This window comes from Balaenoptera ricei, chromosome 19 (assembly GCF_028023285.1).
Source record: "Balaenoptera ricei isolate mBalRic1 chromosome 19, mBalRic1.hap2, whole genome shotgun sequence".
NCBI classification, from domain to species: domain Eukaryota; kingdom Metazoa; phylum Chordata; class Mammalia; order Artiodactyla; family Balaenopteridae; genus Balaenoptera; species Balaenoptera ricei.
In genome coordinates, this window is record NC_082657.1 from 12,996,820 (window position 1) to 13,016,441 (window position 19,622).

Here is a 19,622-nt window from a genome sequence, read left to right on the forward strand (position 1 = left end):
AAATTGGGGCTCAGAGGAGGAATTGCTTCGTTCTAGGTCTGTCAGACGCTTGGGGGCCAGACTGGGGTTTGAATGAATTCTTTGTTCATGGTCCCAAAGCTGGAGAGGGTCTCTGTCACCTCAGAGCTCCTGCCCTAGACCCTGCCAGCTGCACCCTTGGGCATTTCCTTCCCCTCACCCTTGGAACCTAGGGCTGCCATGAGCACCTCTGCCGGCAGCCAGTCTAGCAGTTTCTGGGCTTGCTGATAAAACTTGTTCCCTCCTCAGAGTTGAGCCAGGGCATCTTTTAACCTGGGGCAGAATGTCTGTTGGGAGCCGGGAGGAAACAGCAGGAGAGACATGTAGGGGGTGACACAGCTACCAGGGGACCCATGTTTGAGGTCCCTGCACAAGGATGGTGTAGTGGGCATGTGTGCAAGTTCTGGTGCTTTCACGTTCTAGTTGTGTGACCTGGGGCCACAGTGTTCACCTCCGTGCAATGGGCTCAGAATGACATCCCCCTCAGGCTTTCATGAGGATTAAATGAAGGAATCCAAGAGAAGCTCCTAGAACGGTGCCTGGCACTGAATAAATGCTCCGGTGGCAGTCTGAGGGCATCGATCCTAACCCACCACTCCCACCCTCAGTCCTCTCAGGCATCATCCTGGAATCCAGCCCCCCAGCCTGGCCCAGCCAGAATCCAGGAGTCTGCTGTCCTGGTTTCTAAACTCTGTAAAGAGCTGTACTGAAGTGCTTCAGTGCTTCAAATCCAGCCCTACCATTTGCTGCCTGTGTGACTCTGAGCAGGTTCTCAATTCTTCTGAGCTCATTTCATCATTTGTGTCATGGGATGATGATAATTCCCTCCTGATAGGTTGTTCTGAAGGTTAAACGGGTTAATTTCTGGAGAGCACTTATAACTGTGCAGGTGTAACAGTAAGCCTGCAGTAAACGTTTCCTGTTATCACTATTTAAGAAGCTTGGCACAGGGTGAGCCCTCAGGATATCTTAACAATTGTAATTCTTATTACTTCCGCTAGGATTTTGAAGGCCCTTCCCAGGTTACAGAGCCTTGTCAGGTAACACCAGGAGGAAGGCAGGACTGAAATTAGCATCTCCATTTTCCAGGTGAGGAAACAAGAGGTTCTGGAGGCTTGAGGGGTGGGGCAAATGCAGCCCCCAGGTCCCCGCCCTCTCCTACACAGTTGCTGCCCGGAGCCCCTCCTCCGAGGTCGAAATTCTAGCTCCTTTCCAGATGTCATACTCTGCTAAACCCTTTTCCTACTTGTGCTTTTATTGACTCTCCACCATAGCTCCCAGGAGTGGTGGTAGCGGCCTTGACCTGGGTGAGAACAGTCCTTTTGAAGGCCGAGAGGCAGAAGGGTGGTCTCCACCAGGGAGGGTAGCAGCAGTGCTTGTGGGAGTCGGGGCCAGACCTCTCACAGCCTCGTGGGCCTGGCAGGAAGTGTGGCTTTGATCCCGAAGGCATTGCAGAGCTGAGGAAAGGTTTTCATTCATCCGTCACCATTTATTGAACACCTGTTCTGTGCCTGGCATTGCTTCAGGTGCTGGGGATACAGCGGGGCACTTAACAAAGGCCCTACCCCCATGGAGCTGAGGGAGACAAACCCTAAACCTGCTGAATAAACAAGGGGCAGGTTAAAGGGGGGTGCTTGGCAATTAAAATCAGGTGCGATGGGCTGTCAGCAAGGCCTCTGAGCTGATCTCAGATTGACAAGGTGACCTGAGAAGGAACAGCCTTGGGGTGTGGGGGGAACCACAGTGAAAAAAGTGCAGGGAGGACTGAGCTCAGTGGGGTGCAGGGACAGGCTGTACAGAGGCCCGTGTGGCCCTGCAGGGTGAGGCGAGGCGCGGCTGGGCGGCAGGCCAGGGGCTGAGGGCAGGCAGGGTCGCTCAGAGCCTTGTAGACCATCCTGAGGAGCAGCTTGGTCAGATTCAGGGTTTTAGAATATGCCTTTTGCCATATGAGAGGTTCTCAGGCTTCTGCCTGGGGTGGGGGTAGATTTTAGAGCCGGGCAGGGAGTTTCACTTGCCTCCCACTTCCCTCTTGAGTAGAATCTCTGCCGTAGAAAGAGCGAAGGCCTTTTTGGTTGCCTCCCTCCTCTGTGGTTTTCACACCGTGTTTCCCAGGGTCCATGGCTTTTCCCTTTAGGGACAGATGGGGGAGGCTCAGTGGGCTAATTTTCTGCCCACCCCTCCTCAACCAAACAGCTAATATCAGATAACAGCACAGAACAACAGTAATAACCTGCTAAAAACTGTACTTGCTGATTCTGCCTTCCACTCAGCTTATGGCCTGAGGGCCTGCAACATTCCTGGCACTGCTCTAGAACTTGGAAGACTGGGCCTTATGGGCCTACCTTCTACTGGAGGCAAGTACCCAGCAAACAAACTAATAATAGGACATCAGGTTGTGATGAACATTTCAAAGGCCAAATGAATGGGGGACAGGGGAAAGAGAGAGTGGGGACGTTATGTTTTAGCTGGAATGATCAGGGAGGGCCTCCCTGGGGAGGTGACCTGTAGGTAGGACTGGTGTGCAGTGAAGAGCCATGGGAGACTTGAGTGAAAACCCCTCAGACCGAGGAGGAATCAGCTGTGGTTCCCACCTCCCAGGGGTGAGAAATGAGGCCTGGAGAGCCTTGGTAATCTGTGCAGGGTCCCCCAACACTGACAGGCTTTGTATTTGGGCAGAGTGGCTCCAGAGTCCCCCCAGCCCAGGAAGGTGCTCAGTAACCATGGACTTCTAATCCCACACCTGAGCCTGGAACTTAAGGCTTAGCGCAGTAAGCAGGAGCCTGGGGCTGTCCCAGGCTCAATCTGGAGTATCTTCCCGGAAGGAGCAGAGCCCCTCAGAGCAAACATCCTTGGGCCTCCAGAAATCCCTTGGGATGGGGGGGATGGAAAGGAGTATTTTTCTCAGTTGATCTCCAGGCCTCTGGGGGACCCAGGGACACCCCTCCCTGGGCCTCTCTGCAACTTCCCAAGAGCTCTCAGTGGAAGGCTCTCAACCACCAGGCCTCTGGGCTGCACGGTGGGGTGGTTCCGTGGCAGGCTCTTCTGGACAACCAGCCAAGCAGCAAGAGGCCCAGCTTGGGGAGACAGCCCTGGGAGCGGGACCAGGAGGGAGGGAGGGAGGGAGGGAGGGAACAGGGGTGGGAGGGGTGGTGGAGTGGGAGCTCAGCCTGGCCCCTTGAGGGCAGGACCTGCTGCCAACTCGGCACCCACGTCAGGTCCCGGCTGTCCTGGGTGCGGGAACAAGGGACAGCAAGCCAGGGCTGGCCGAGGAGAGACTACATGTCAGAGGTTCCTGCAGGAAGTTCCTCAGGCCCAGCTGTCCTGCCCAGGAAGCTCTTCCACAGATGTTGTTTCTAAGGGTGAGGCCAGAAATCCAAGGCTGCCTTGGTTTGCCACCTTGTGGGCCCTTTCCAAACGGGCTGGGGTGGCTGCCGCTCCTTTGCCCCCCTCCCCAGGCCTCTGCAGCCTGGTTTCAAGGTGTTCATCCTCTGTGTAGTGGTCCGGGCTGGGGGCAGCCAACCTGGGTGTGAACCCTGCTCCTGGCTCCTGTCTTGGTTGCCATGCAACGGTGGGGGCCTGATTTCATCCCTCGGAGATGCATTTTGCTCAGCTGACGGCACATCCCTGCCGAGAGGGGCTGTAGGGAGGATTCAGGGAGCTAACGTGTCAGAAAGTACGTGGCATGGGGCCTCCAGAGAAGGTGCTCAGTGGATCTGAGCTGCTGTTGCTGGAGGTTGTCGGGCTGAGCACCTGAGAGCAGAGAAGGGGCTCTGGATGTGGCCAGCCTGGGCTTATTGGTTGGCAGGGAAGGAGTGGCAGGCCAATTAGCTGAGGTTCCCACTGGGGAGGGCACCGGACAGGAATATTCATCACGCCCATCGCCGAGCAGGGGCTCGGCCAGACGCTGTGAGCACTCCGGGCGTGCTCTTTCAGACACACGGCAAGTCTGCCCTGAGGTAGGCAGCAGTCACCCCATTTTGTGGAGAGGAAATTGAGGTGCAGAGCGCTGCATAGAATGCCCGTGTTTTGCTGAGAGCTGGCAGAGTGGGCTCTCTGTGCCAGGCACTGCTCCAGGGCTTTACATGCCTGCTTCCCACCACGACCTGGGAGCTCGGTGCAGCTCTTCTCCCCAGATGAAGACCCGGGAGGTCATTGGATTTACCCAAAGTTAAAGTTTTAATAGGTGACAGACATGAAATTTGAACCCAGCTCTGTCTGGGGTCAAGTCTGCCTTTTTAAGACTGGCTCTTCTGTCTCTGACCAATGCCATGGCCACTCTTTCTGGGATTGTTACTGCTGTTCTTTTTTGCTTTCTCTTCTTCTAGACAGAGCTGGCACAAGGTAAGCCTCAGTTGTCCTGGAAATGAGTGAGTTAGATCCACTTGGTGCCTGCTTGGGAGAGGGGTTGCGGCTGCCTCTCATGCCCGTGGAGCCCTGACCTTGGCCAGCTCCATCCTTCCCCAGAGGCCAGGGGGAAGGGATGAGGGTGGAAGGCACTGATTCCTGAATGGCTTCTGGAGCCAGCTTTGGCTGTTTCTGGTCATTTGTATATTCCATTCTCTCACCAGATAATTTACTGAGTACCTACTTTGTGCCACGTATAGTTCTGGACATCAGGGAGCAGCACCTAGTCTAGAGGAGGACGCCACGAGGTAATGTTTGCCTTACTGGTGCTCCAAGGAAGGGAACAGAGATCTAAGCTGGCCATGGTGGGGGGGGGGCGGGGTGCGTTGGGGAAGTCTCCTGAGGTGAGGCATTCAGGAACTGGGCCAGGCAGGGTAGAGTCTGGGTAAAGGCCCTGAGGTGGGAGGTACCTTGATGTGGTGGTGCTACTGAGAGTAGGCCACTTGCTGGAGCTGGGGGAGAGGGAGGGAGCGGAGGGTGGCAGGACCCAGGTTGTTCGGGCAGGTCTGGGGTCCCCTAGGGCCGTGCTTCTCAAACTGGTGTCCAGAGACCTAGGTGGGGGGTGGCCGGTTAGGGTGTTGAGCATGTGTTTTGGGGTGGTGTCTGCGAGTTGTCTGCTTTCTTTCTAGCTGTGTGTTTCCATTTATATGATATTTTTTTAAAAGTTAATGTGGGCATGTCATGAATCATCTGGATAATTCCTTTTAACCAGCTAGTGACAGTATTAACATAGCTGCCACTTCCATAGCTCTGGCTAACTGAGGCTCAGGCTGGCCCTTGACTTTGGAATTCACCTTTATGTAATTGCTGCTCGTCTTCCAAAGCGCCGGCCTCACCCCCAACTGTGCTGGAAGCACGTTTCATTGGGTCCCCACGATGACCCTGGGTTGTCAAAAAAGGCATCTTTTGAAATAACATAATAAACGCTTGGTCTGGTTGGTATTAAGACCAAATGTTACAGAGCGAGGATGCTGACCTTCAGAGAAGCGTCCCTTGCAGCCTGGAAGTGGAAGTCAGGATTTGAGTCCAGCAGGACTGCAGGTGTGGGTTTGGGCCTCGGAGCCCTGTTCCAGCTCTCTGGGGTGAGCAGGTCAGGGTCGTGGCTCGGGAGTGATGGTGTAGTGTGGGAGCATCTCCTCGGCAGGCCGGGATGATCCAGCCCTCGGGCCTGCGAGCATCCGTGGTACTTGGCTCACCCTCACCCCCGCCCCTGCCTTCAGGCTCCTGCTGCCTCATTAAGAGAGCTTCTATAGAGCTACACCTCCAGTGTGCTAGCCACTAGCCATGTGTGGCTATTTAAATTTTAAGTAATTAAAATTAAAGTGAAAATTTAGTTCTTTAGTTGGACTAGCCCCAGTAGCCACATTTCCATCATTACAGGAAATTCTGTTGTCTAGATCAGCCATGTCCTGCACTCACCCGCTGTTATGGTCTTGAGCACACAATTTATTCTCTCTGGGTCTCTGTTTCCTCTTCCAAAGAATGGGGATAGTAATAATATCTACCTCACAGGGTGGCTGTGAGGATTATTAATATGAATCCAGGCCTGGCACGTTGTGAGCACTCAGTAAATATTAGCCCTGGTTAGGACCCTGCCTGTTTGCTCCAAGGTGCCCTAGGGATGACGTGGGGTCTCACACCACCAGGCCCTGCCTCAGGGCGCGGCTGGGGAGGCAGGCGGAGGATGGCGGTGCGGAGCCGCTCCCGTGAGGGAGGAACCCCTCAGCCAGACGGAAGGGGCCATGTGTGTGTGTGTCTGTGTGTGTGTGTGTGTGTGTGTGTGTGTGTGTGTGTGTCGGGCGGCCCTGTTCTTCTGCAGGGCATTGAGGATGGTAAGGGAGGGCGGGCTGGGGTGTGGGAGGGGCTCGGTTTCTTGGGAGTGAGGGTGGAGGGAGGTGGAAGAGGCTCAGGCTGGGATGCCGTGATCCAGTCTCCTCCGCTGTGTCCTAGCTGTCCAGCCTTCCTGTCCTCAGTTTTCCCCATCTGTGAAGTATGGGTCCTTGTGGTCCCCAAGTGAGCCAGGTGGTGGGAGTGTCAGGCCAGTGCACAGGGCTTCTTCTGGGCACAATTCCTGGAGGAGAAGGCTGGGATACAGCTCCCGCCTCACTGGGGCCAGGGGATTCCATACACTGCATCCTCTTCAAGCTGACACTTGCCATCTCTCTCCAAGAAATAGCCACAGCCCTTTGTTGGTTTTTTGTTTTTTGTTTTGGTTTTTGTTTTTGTTTTGGCTGCACCGCGAGGCTTGCAGGATCTTAGTTCCCCGACCAGGGACCCGGGCCCTGGCAGTGAGAGTGCCGAGTTCTAACCACTGGACCTCCAGGGAATCCTAGCCACGGCCCTTATAGTGGCCTCCCAGGCCCTGCCCAGCCAGGTCCCCGGCTTCCTCTGTAGCCACACGTGCCTTGCTCCCCTCCACCACCTCTTGTGTCTCACGCAGGCCACACCTTGGTGCTGCTCTTCCTTGGCCTGGACCATTCTCCCCCAGGTCTCCACATGGCTGCCTCATCTCTTTCAGGTTTGTGCTCAGATTTCACTGTCTCAGTGAGCCCTGCTCTGACCACCGTTTATAAAATTGGAAACCCTTGCCCACTTCCCACACAGCTAGTTCTCTATATGCTGCTTTTCTCCATAACGTTTGTCAGTTCTGGTGTACTGTATAACTTATCTGTTTATTTAAATTATTTGTTTTAATGCCTGTCCAACCCCCCCCCCCCCCCGCCCCAATAAAGTCCCCCAGGAGAGGGAGTTCTGTTTTGGTCACTGCTGACTCTCTGGTGACCAGAGCAGTGCTGACACAGCAAGGGTGCCATATTTGTGGAATGAGTGAATGCAGGTTTTTTTGTTTCCCCTCCACTTGGCAGAACTCTGAGCTCAAAAGCTGTGGTTCTGTTTGCCACCCCCACTCTGAATTGATGAAAGCTCTGGGCCTGGCCCTGGCTGGGTGGGGCTGGGGACACAGTGCAGACCAGGACAGGCCCTGTCTCTGCCTCATGGAGCTCTGAGTCTGGTGTGGGAGGCGCCATTACCCAGATAATTAATTATACGAGTGACTGAGCACGGTAGAGGTGGTAAGTGCTGTGAGGGGACAGGAAAACCGAGCTCTGAAGGTCTGTGACTCGTGAGGCAGGGGGCAGTCAGGGCAGGCTTCCCTGAGGAAACAAGGATTTGGCAGGTGAAGATGGGTGGGGGACTAGCATGTGCAAAGGCCCTGGGGTGAGGGAGAGAGAGAGAGAGAGCAAGGAGTAAAGGGGAAAGTGGAGGGGCAGGGAGAGCATGCTGACCAATGAGGCTGGAGAACAGGCAGGGGCCACCTCAAGTGGTCCTTTGTGGCCTCCATAAGGGCCTGTGACGTGATCCCGGAGCAGAGCTGTTTTTGGAGGGTCCCTCTAGCTGCTACGTGGTGCTCTCGAGTGTTACGGTCTGTGGCCAGGCAGACTCAAACATTTGACATGATTTCTGTGGGTGCTGAAAGGCGGGCAGAGCGGGGCAGTGTGGGGCTGGTGGCAGGGAGGAGAAGGAAGTCTGCTCTGGTGCTTATTCTTGTCCCAGTATTGTTTGCAGCCCACCCACGTCTTCAGCCTGCCTCCAGTCTTACCTGCTCCAAGTAGACAGATGGGGCAGTTGTGGGGAGCATGTAGTGCTCAGGAGAAGAAAAAGTGTCTTCAATACTGCCTTCTTACCAAAGAGGCAGTGTAGGTAAAAATTCACATTACAGAAGCGTGTCATGTAGGAAGTGATGGTCCCCATGTCTCCACCTGCTGGGGAAATGCTAACACCTGATAGGTGTTGAGCAGTCGTCGTATTGGGCTCTGTTTGAAGGCCTTTATGTGGATAAACTGATTTAATCCTCACAGCAGCCTTGGACCTTTGCTCCACAGCAAGTGGCGGAGCTGAGGTTGAAATGCATTTGGTTCCCGAGACCACCTTCACTCCTGCTCCCATTATTCTGCCTCTGTTGGCTCTTTGGCACAGTTCCTTCTCTGCACATGACATTTAACATATACCTCGTGCCCTCCCGTGGAAGACACTGTTCCCCGTAAGATCCACTGTTGATCACATAACCGCTTTTCTGAAAAGGATGCTGCAGATGAAGTTTATATGTGGTTTGTGAGATGCACGTCAATCTCAGTATTGTCAGCCTGTGAAAAAATAAGCATATCGGAATTGAGGCGATGTGGTGCATACACATTTGTGCTTCAGAAAGGGATCAGGCCGATGTTCTGTTGTGCCGTGAGCACACTGAACGCTGACAGGCAGTGTCAGCATGTCATGTTGAGGTTGGTTCTTGCGCATGGCACGCCTGCATCGTGTTCTGTCTGGTGGGTGGACCTTCACCGAGGGTTGGGTGCTTTGCTGGGCTCTTCCCACACATGAGCCTGCGATGGAGGCACTGCTGTCATCCCCATTGCATTGAGGAGAAAACTGAGACTTGGGGAGGCTATAAAGTTGACGGGCAGGGACGTGAATCCAGGTGTGCCTTAACTCCACAGGCCACTTGGGCCCGTGTGGTCCCAGCCCAGCTCCATACTTCCTGATCAGGTGATGGGGCAAGTTATTTCACCCCTGTGACTTAGTTTCTTCATAAAAATGGAGATGATAATAAGAGTGCCCTGGGAATTCCCTGGCAGTCCAGTGGTTAGGACTCTGCGCTTTCACTGCCTGGGGCCTTGGTTCAATCCCTGGTTGGGGAACCAAGATCCTGCAATCCGTGTGGCGCAGCCAAGAAAAAAGAAAAAGAAAAAGTTTAAATATAATTATACGAAGAGATTAAAAAAGAACCAGAACTGTCAGCTAAAGAGTGCCTGCCGCATAGGGTTTCTGCGAGAGTTGAATTCTCATGTACAAAGCACTTAGGTGTGCCTGGCGTGTGCCAGGTGCTGCGTAGGCATTGCCTCTTTCGTACTGGCATCATATTAACCGTTGTGACGATACCAGACCCTTGTTGTGGGCATTTAGGTTGCTTCCTGGGTTTCACTCTTCCAGCAACAGTATTCTCAGAACAGCGGTTCTCACCAAGGGGATGGCCTTGCCCCCAAGGGACATCTGGTCATGGCTGAAGACATTTTTGATGGTCAGAACTCCGAGGGAGGTTGAGCTGTTGGTTTTAGCAAGTAGAGACCAGGAATGCTGCTAAAACCTCTTACAGTTTGCAGAACAGCCCCATGACCAGAATTACCTAAATGTCACTAGTACCGAGGTTGAGCAACCCCGCCTGAGAACCTGTGTGCACCTGCATAAGCGTTTTCTGCAAGAGTAATTGCTCCAAGGACTTGTGCGTTTTCCACTTTTTCAGTTTTGCTAAAGTGCCCTCACAAAACGCGGGTCCAGTTCACAGAGCTGCAGGTGGCGAATGAGGGAATCGTTTCGCTTGCCCTGTGCGCCTTTCCTCCCACATTCCCACGGGCAGACGCTGCCTGTCGAACCACAGGTTCCTATTGTCTTTGAATTTCTCTCCTGAGCAAGTCCTCCTGGGACTTGTAGGTGCAGCGCAGATTACAGAGCAGGTGACAGAGGCTCCTGGGGGGTCAGGGTGTCAGGGCGGAGCCCCACCCCATTGTCTGCAGCCCCAGGAGATGCAGAGCCTCTGCCTCCCCCTCCTGCCTCCTTATCCCATCTGTGCTGTCTGGCATGGAAAGCAGGTCAGGGAGAGGGGGCGAGAGAAAAAGGACTTGACGAGGGGCAAGGAAAGGAATTTAACTTATTTTGAACGTGTTCTGGGCACAGAGCTTCACTCTTACCCATGTTCATTCCACAGATAGTTATTAAGTGCCCACTGTGGACCTAGCACCACGCAAGGTTCTGAGGATCTGAACGTGAGGATCGGGTCCTGCAGTGCCCGAGCAGGCCAGGCCCTGCCCTTACCCTGCCCTGACATCACAGTGGAGAGAGGTCGACAGTAAGCTTGTAAACAAGTAAACATGTACAGTCGAGCCGGTGATGATGAGCGCTTTACTTTCATCAAGGATAACGGGAGGTCCTCTTGACCACGGAGGGTATGGAGGCTTCGCGAAGAAAGAGACATGTGAGCTGAGGCTGAAGAAAGTGGGGCAGGGCCCCACGGAGACTTGGAGAAGACAGTTCTGACTGAGGGGGCAGCATGTGCAAGGGCCCCGAGGTAGGGGGCCCAGGTGTGTTGGAGGCACCGGTGCCATGGAGGGTTCAGAGTGGTGAAGGGGGGAGATGATGCAGAATAGGGTCCTGGGCTCCTGAAAGGACTTTGGCTTCTTTTACTCTGGGTGAGATGGGGACTTGGGAGGGTTTGAGCAGAGGAGGGGGTTTCCTCTGACTCGGGTGGTCACAGGGTCCCAGATTGTAGGAGGGGCGACGACAGGAGCCCTGGAGCTCACTCATCTGGGCCACACAACCCCTCTAGTAGCGGGAACCACAGTGACCTTAATTTTACAGATGAGAAAAGAGGTTTGGAAGGACCTTTTCCAGGACCCAGTCCCTTCCCAAGGCTGCCAGCTAGGACAAGGCAGTCAGTCATCTGAGGGCCTCTCTCCCCCTGGCCCTGTGTCATCCTGTAAATCACCTCTAATGGACGTGACTCCAGCAAGGTGAGATGAAGCTTCTGAGGGAGCTACAGTTTGGAAACCATTGAGAAATAAGACCTCCGAGGCAGATAGAAATAAAAAGTTCTAAAATTAGGGACTTCCCTGTCGGTCTAGTGGTGAAGACTCTGTGCTTCCAGTGCAGGGGGGAGAGGTTCGATCCACGGTCGGGGAACTAAGATTCCGCATGCTGCATGGCACAGCCAAAATAAAAGTCCTAAAATTAAAAAAAAAAATTTACTAGAGTGTTTAAGACATACACTAGAATAAGTCAGTGATATCCATGTACTTAGCAGATATTTAAAACATCAAACCTTGCCCTTGCCCCTTAGGGACCCGTCTCCAGTTACCTCTCCTTTCCCTGCTCAGAGCTGACCACTGTGGGTGGTGATTTTCATTCCCTTTCAGCTTTCTTCTGTGTTAAACATACCAACACTCCAGCCCTGCCCCTCTGGGGTGCACGTCCCTCCTCCGGCCGGATCATTGTACAGATTGGAGCACTAAGGCCAATGAGGGTGTCGCTTGCAGCCGCACAGCCAAGAAGCAGCAAAGCCTGGGGCTGAAATCCAGAGCCTGCGGACCCCAGATTCCTCTTCCTTATTCATTGGTGACTGGCCTTGAGGTGAAAATCCAGGCAAGCCAGCCTTGGGGTTGGGGGGAGCCCCAGAAGCCAGGAGGCCCGATTTTCGTTCCCCTATATCTTCTGGGCTCCCAAACCCAGGTTCTTTTTTATTGTGACTTCGTCATAAAATACAGAAAAATATGTTCAACGTATTTTATACAGTACAGTATAACGAATAACTGTAAAGCTGTGATTCTCTGTAATCACAATAGAACATTGTCAGCTCCCAGAAACCTCCCTCCTCGGTTACTCCCAAATGTAACAACTCTCCTGACTTTTGGATATTTGCTTCCTTGATCTTCTGCACAGTTTTACAAGTGAGAAACAAATGGTGTCATGTTGCCTGTTCTGAACTTGCTGTCCGTGGACTCATACTTGATGTGTCATTTTGCATCTGGCTTCTTTCACTCCGTGTAAAGTTGTTACGCTTCATCCCTGTTGTAGGTATCAGTAGTTCCGTCCCTGTGTGGTGGTGTGCTCTATGAATTTACCTTAGTTTGTTTATCCATTCTCCTGTGCATGGATACCTGGTCTGTTTCCAGTTTTGAGGTTACCGTGAATGTTGCTGCTGTGAACATTCTAGTACATGTCATTTGGTAAACAAATGCGCTCATTTCTCTTAGAGGGCTGTGGAATTGCTGGGTCACCGGGTAGGCATATGTTGAGTTTTAATTGTTATTGCCAAACAGTTTTCCATAGTGGTTGAACCATTTTATACTCCCACCAGTACCGATTCCTTTACATTTTTGACAACGCTTGGAGTTGTCAGTTTTTAAAATTTTAGCCATCCTGGTGGGTGGTTTCAATTTGCATTTCCCCATAACTAATGAAATTGTGTGCGTTCCTTCACTGTGTGAGTGTCCTCTCCTTTGAGGTGCCCTTGCTCTTTTCACCTTGCCTCCCAGGTGGCTCACCTCTAACTGACAGCTGTAGCTCCTGCCCAGACCCTCAGCGATTGAAGCCCAGACACCCTACGGAGCAGTGGGTGGGGTGGGGCCATGCAGGCACTCCCCTGCTGTGCTGATGCCCGGCTTCCAGAGGCAGGTCTGGGTGTCCTCCATCGGGAGCTCCCCAGGGAGCAGGCCATCTTCTTGGCTGCGGTGGTGATGGTGTTTCGTCACTGCAGGACTGCGTCACAGATACCTCAGCGGAGGCGCCACCCTCAGTGGGAGGATGGGCAGGATCCAGGCAGGATGCAGGGGATCTTTCAGTTCCTCCCCCGCCCTCGCCCTAGCTGCTGCTTGCTGGCTTTTTAGTCGCTGAAGTGAGAATGTAAAAAGTGGCTCTGGTGGGCCGAGCTGCAGCCAGGGCCTCCACCACTCCTCAGCTGGGAGACCCAAGGTAAACACTTCCCCTCTCTCAGCCTCTGCCCTGCCCTGGGCATGGTCATGGCCCTCTGGTGGGGTGGTTGGGAGTGATCAGGAGAGGCTCTGGAGGAGCGCCCTCACGCTCAAGGCCACCCAGCTGGCATTGGCTCCTGGACTCTGCAACCCTGACCACTCTCGGCCACACCCGGCTGCCTTCACCTCTCTCTGATCTTGGCAGCCACGTGTTTGGGTGTTCACTGGGGGCCAGGCAGTGGGCTGAGCCTCTGCACACAGTGGGTGCTTTCGTGCTACTGACAGCCCTGGTGCTGCTGAATCACAGAGGCTCCGAGAGGTGAAGTTGCTGGGCTGGGGAGGGTGGGGAGGGGAGGGGAGGGGAGAGCTGAGATTGGACACGAGGCCCCTGTCCTTTACTTCCACATCCACCCTTCCTTTGGACTCTGGGTTCTCCATCCCAGCCCTATTTGGGAACCCAGCCCTATTTGGGAACCCAGCCCTATTTGGGAACCCAGCCGTATTCTGAACTGAGCTTGTACCAGGGGAAGGTGCAGTGTTGGCCCCAGTGTTGGAGAGGAATTCCCTAACTCCCCACCACGCCTGCCTCCAGGCCCTAAGTGTGCTCTCTGCCCTGGCTCCTTACCCTGTGCCAGCCACATTCCCCAAGCTCCTTCCCAAGCTTCCTCAGGGGCTTTGCACTTGCTCTTCCCCTGCCTGAAATTTGCTCCCTACACGTTGGGTCACCTGTCCCTCATACAGCGTGGCTAACACAGCACCCATTCCCTGCCCTCCTTTCCCCTGTTCACTTTTCTTTGCTGCCACCTGACGTTGTGGCCTGTGTACTGTCTGCCTCCCCCACTGGAATGTGAGCTTCCTGAAGGCAGGGGCTGTGTCTTAGTGACTCTCTGTCTGGAACCCAGGACAGAGTCTGGAGCTTAGGACATGTTCAGAAAAAGATTGGTGGCGTGAATAGATTCTGGAATTGTTTCTGAGGCTGTCTCTTGTCCTGGGCTGGGGATCTTTTGGGGAGACTTGGGTTCATTCACTGTGCATTCAACAGAGAGCCAGACACCGGGCTGGTGCGCTGAATTAGTGTTTAGAGGTGTGGGGAGAGTTGACCAGGAGGTGCATGGAGAGGACCCAGTCCAGCCTCTGAGGTCAGGAAGGCTTCCTGGAGGAGGCACTGGTTCAGCTGAGACCTTAAGGAAGAGGGGGAACTCACAGAAGGCGTTGGGGATAGAGGCCAGAGGGAAGGGCCTGAGTGCCAGAAGCCTGGCAGAGAGTGAGGGCGGGGGAGGAGGGGCTGGGGAGGTGGGTATTGCCTGGTGTGGTAATCATTGTCACGGTCATTAGCCTTTCTTGAGGGCTTTCTAGGTGCCTTTCTGCTTATGCCGGGCCTTCTTGTGGTGGAAAGGACCTTGTTCTGTGTTCTGAGCACACTGGAGAGCCACGGAAGGGTTTTGAACAGAGAGGGACAGGGTCAGATTTAGGATGGAGTACAGGGGTTGAGAGCACAGGCTGGGAACCCAGGGAGAAAGCCAGGGCGGGAGGGGAGGTGGGGAGGGGAGGTGGGGTGGGAGAGGATCAGGAAGCCGTGGATGGCAGAGAGGACTGCGGGCGGAGCAGGGGTGGGGGGCAGCAGAGGCCAGGGCCTGAGGGGCCTGGAATCCCAAGCTGAGGAGCCTGGCTCTTTCCTGAGGCCTGTGGGAAGCCACGGGTCAGATTTGAGGGTCCCTGTAGGTGCTGAGGGAGACAGATGGGAGGATGGGAGGCCAGGGAAGAGGTGGGGTGAGTCCTCGTGGGAGAGGACAGCGCTGGACCTGAGCCGCGTTGTAGGGAGGCTGGGGTAGAAACCCTGGTCACATTAAGACTGAAGCACAGACTGGTGGATGTTTTGGAGCGAAGATCTGGCGGTCCTGGGTGTGTTCGGTCTGTGGGTGTGAGCCCCGGAGGTGCCAGCCGTACCTGCTGGGGGAGGGAGCCCCTGCTGGACCCTGTCTTTGCAGCTCAGAGTCCAGAACGTGATTTCTCCCCCGCTGTTTACTTCCCTGACACTGTCCATCTTGTCTTCCTCCCACTTACCTCCCTTCCCTCTGCCTGGGGCCTGGGCAGCCTGCCACCGTCACATGCCAGGCAGTAGTGTGTCCAACCCACCAGCTCCCCTGGGGCACGAGAGAAAGCTGATGCCCGCGGTGTCCCCAGAGCCAGCTGCCACTTCTCTGGGGGCCACCGTAGCTCCTGACCTGCTGTCCGCAAATAACCCCAGGCCAGGAAAGACGAAAGGCGCCTTGAGCTCCATGGCCCCTGTCCAGGCCTGTGGCTCCAGGTAGGGGCCCAGCTGGTGGCTGCCTTCCCCCCTTTCTCCCCTCTGCCCTGGGAACCTGAGACGAAGCAGCGGCCTCGGCGTCCGTCAGTCTGTTGGCTGCTGCTCCCTGAGGACGGAAGCAGAGGTCTCTGGGAGGGGACCAGGGCCTCGGTCAAGCCCCCAGGACTGGCTTCTGGGCCCCAGATAAGTGTACACGCAGTAGGTTCCTTTCTTGTTGAAGATGCGGAGCACTGAGACCTTTCTTTCCTCTGTCATCTGCTGGGGACAAGGAGGGAACTGAGGCTGGGAGAGTGATATGAGGTGGCCTGGTGCCGGGGTGGGGGTGGTACTTGGTTCGCTAAAGGTGGCAGGTTGGTGGTTCCTTGGTTTGGAAAGGAGAGAATGAGAGAGCGAGAGCGAGAGCGAGAGAGAGAGCGAGAGAGAGCGAGAGAGAGAGAGAGAGAGAGAGAGAGAGAGTGTGTGTGTGTGTGTGTGTGTGTGTGTGTGTGTGTGTGTGTGTGTGTGTGTTTGGGGCTGGCAGGCAGATACTGGTGGCTTTGAGCACTCCCTCAGGTGCCCAGGGCCGTCTGATTCAGCCCAGGTGACCTCAGCGCTGGGGCATGGGAGTGACGCAGGGGGCGGGGCTGCAGCTCCTCGCCTGCCTCCCGCCCCGCCCCGCCTCGCCAGGAGTGCCGGTGGGTGGAGGGGCTGCCTCTGGTCAGCACGGGTGTCCTGAGTGTCCGGGCACAGGCCAGGGAGCTCTGCTCCTTCCAGAGTGGGCTCTGAGGGCAAGCTCGTGTCCTTTCCCCCAAAGACTGGGCTCCCTGGGGACATGGCCACCTCCTCCCCCTCAGCCTGGGCCCCAGGGCAGGTCTCGGCCCACCCGCCCTGGCTCCACCCTGTCCGAGCAGCCCGAGGGGCCTCAGAGGCGGGCTGTCCCGAGGGAAGGCGCTGAGGCCCAATCCCCCTCCCACTCTGACAGGCTCCTCTCTTGTCTTGCAGACTGTGCTCTGTCCACCGCACCTCCTGCATGTCCTGCTGCCGTGAGCTGTCCCGAGCTAGGTGACAGCCTGTCACGCTGCCACCATGAACGAGGTGTCTGTCATCAAAGAAGGCTGGCTCCACAAGCGCGGTAAGGGGCTGCTTTTGCCCACGGGATTGCGTGTCTCCCCCTTCCGCCCTGGCTCTCCTGGCAGCTGTGCCCTGAGAGGCAGAGGTACAGGGTCTTTACCACCTGAGGAGCCAGCATTCCAAGCCCTGTCTGCCTCCCTCCCTGCCCCTGGCCACTAGCTCATTGCCAGCCCATTTCATGGGATCTTTGAAAGTAGTCTGGACAGAGGGACTGTGGCTGTGCCTGGGCCTGAGCCTCCAGGCCTAGCTGGACCTCCTGCATGAGCCTCCAGGCCAGGCCTCAAGTTCTGCCTCTGCATTAGTGATCCTGTTTGTAGCCTCATTTTATAGATGAAGAAACTGAGGCTCAGAGAGGGTCAGTCACTTAACTGAAGTAACACGGTGAGATGATATTCAGCATTTATTCATTCAGCAAATACTCGTGGAGTGTGTGGTATGCCGGGCTGGCCACCCCAGGCTCTGGGGACACTGTGGTGCCCTCATGGAGTTTGTGATCCACTGGGGGACGGGGACAAACAATAAACAGACGTGATGTCAGGTGGTGATAAGTGCCGTTGTGAAAAATAGGAGCTGTGAGGGGGAACGGGCTGGAGGAAGATGGGCTTCAGTGCAAGCAGCTCGAGGAGGGGACAGTGAACAGAGGCCTGGAGGCGGTGAGGGAGCGAGCCACACGGATAGACAGGCAGGGGTGTTGCAGGGCATGAGACTGTGCCTGGACCGGAGAGTTGACCAGTGTGGCTGGCGCAGAGCGAGCGAGGGCGAGCTGGAGGAGGTGGGCAGAGTGGTGGTGCAGCATCAGACCGTCGGCCCTCGATGACATGGAAAGGGCTTTAACTCTCCAGGCGTTCAGAAGCCCAGGATGTTGTGAGCCAGCACGTGACCCGATCTGGTTGTGCTGGTGGGCAGCTGAGAAATGAAGTCATTTACAAAGAGACTAAGAGACTAGACCCTTAGGCCCCAGGCCCCTGCCCCAGAACCAGCGCACTTAACGCCCGCGCTGCCGTGTGCAGGGGCAGCTAGGAAGAGGCACGTGCTGAGAGTCAGCTTGTCCAGGCGCCCAGGAGCGAAGGAGGCAGACTGTCCTGGCTTCCGCGGACCTTCCCCTGCGGAGGGGGACGCCAGACCTGGGGGTAGCCACTCTGTGCGCTTTCATTCACTTAGCAGACATCTGTTGAGCAGCTCCTGTGTTCCAGGCACTGTTCTAGGTGCTGGAGACACAGCAGTGAACCAGATGAGCCAAAAGTCCCCATCCTTTTGTTGATGTCTTACACTGGGGGGGAGAACCCATGGCACCTGAGTAGACAGGTGTGTCCAGTGGGTGGTGAGTGCCACGGAGGAAAGCCGAACAATGTGAGGAGGAGGAGGGGTGTGAGGGGGAGTTATCCCAAACGGGGTGGTCAGCGAGGGCCTCACTGAGAAGGGGGGGGTTTGAATAAAGATCTGAAAGGAGGCAAGGGAGTGAGCCCCACAGTTAACTGGGGCAAGGGCGAAGGGGACAGCCCATGAGTCCACAAAGGGGAGTGGGCCAGGCATGTTTAAAGGGGGCGAGGAGGCTGGTGGGGCTGGCCCTGCAGAAACTGGGAGAGGTGCCCGCCCATCCTGCCCTGTCACAGCCCGCAGACATGGAGCAGTGATGAGGGACGGAGGTGGCTCCCCAGGCCAGGCCTCCCCCATCAGACTGAGCAGGGGAGAGTCCTTTCCTGCTGCCCTTTCCAGGCAGGGTGGTACTCAAGACACCTTGGCCTACCCACCCAGATTGGGCCCTGAGTTTGGGGCTGTTGATGCGGCTTTCTGAACCTTGGCAGGTGTCAACCCTGGCTCTGCCACTTCCTCTCAGTGTGACTGGGTAAGCTATGTCATCTCTCTGAGCCTTGGTTTCACATCTGTAAAATGGGTCAACAACCCAGGCCTCTGAGATTGTCAGCTTCATGAGGGCAGGGATTTTATCTGGCTTGTTCACTGAGATGTCCCCAGTGCCCTAGAAAAGTGCTTGGCGTGCAGTAGGCACTCAATAACTGTTGAATGAACGTTTGGGATTGTGTGTGTGGATAGTGCGAGTGTGTTAGGGTGTGCCAGGGTCTCAGGCTCCTGAGTTTCCGTGGCCCTTGGCTCACTAGGCTGGGGTGGCAGAGCCCTGAAGGTGGCCCGAGAACTGTGGCCGGGGCAGGGCTTTGTCTCTGGCATTAATGCTGATGGCATTAAGTGGATCTCAGCCCCTCCTAGGCCTTCAGTGTCTCCACTTACCTGCATGGACCCAGACAAGCTGCTGAGATGACCACCTGCCTTGGGTTTGTACCATACCTACACACACGCGTGCGTGTCACTCCTGGGTCTCTCCAGTGCCTGTCATTCTGAGCAGCAGCTGGCAGAGGTGGGTAAGGCGAAGTGGGCCCTGCAGCTGTTTGGACATCCCCGCTACCCCACCCCACCCCACCCCTGGTGGTTGAAATAACAGCAGCTCCGGCTTACTGTGTGCCCACTCTGCCGGGCCTGGGGCTCTGCTCTAGGCAGACCCAGTTTTGTCGCATTTCCATTACTGCCCCGTCAGGTGGGCACCGTCTCACAGACCAGGAAGCTGAAGCTCGGCAGGAAGACTGACTTGCCCAAGGTTTCAGCAAGGAGGTGGTAGTGCTGAGGTTCAGGCTCCAACTCCTGAGCCAGCTCCTGGCTCACATGCCGCCTCTTGCTCAGCAAGGTCCACTCAAGGAATGGGTCCCTTATGCCATGTGCGGGTGTCCTTTCTGACACAGCCTCAGCATACTCTCTGCCAGGCCCCAGCAGGCCAGGCCTCGTCTGCCAATTTAGAGGCAGACAGCGTAGTGGTCAAGAACATGGACTCTGGACAGAGCAAACCTGGGTTCCAATCCCAGCTCTCCCGGTCAACAACTGTGAGCCTCAGGCAAGTAATGAAACCTCTTTGTGCCTCAGTTTCCTCATTTGTAAAATGGGATTGTTGTGAGGATATTTTTCCTTCTAGGTTTCTTTTTTTTCTTAGCTTGTTATCGATATATAAAGCACCACAGGTAAGTGCCTGGATTATAAGCCTACCCCCAAACCTGTGTCCAGGTCAAGAAATAGAGTCAGTCAGTCCCCAGAAGCCCCTGTGCCTCTCCCAACCTCCAATAGAGTAGATGAATTTTTCTAGTTTTGTTTTTCTTTCTAAAACTGAGGTAAAATTTACATAACACTGAATTAACTGTTTTAAAGTGCACAATTCAGTGGCCTTTAGTACATTCACAGTGTTGTGTAACTACTACCACTGTCTA

General features: G+C 55.2%; 1 protein-coding gene across 1 annotated transcript in view; it reads left to right on the forward strand.

Moving 5' to 3' along the window:
- The window catches only part of AKT2 (AKT serine/threonine kinase 2), a 47,842-nt gene that overhangs the window by 2,822 nt on the left and 25,398 nt on the right, over positions 1 to 19,622 (forward strand). The window contains exon 2 of the mRNA XM_059905340.1: positions 16,228 to 16,357. Coding sequence (XP_059761323.1) covers positions 16,312 to 16,357 — 46 coding nt within the window. The 5' untranslated portion in view covers positions 16,228 to 16,311. The remainder of the gene's footprint in view (positions 1 to 16,227; positions 16,358 to 19,622) is intronic.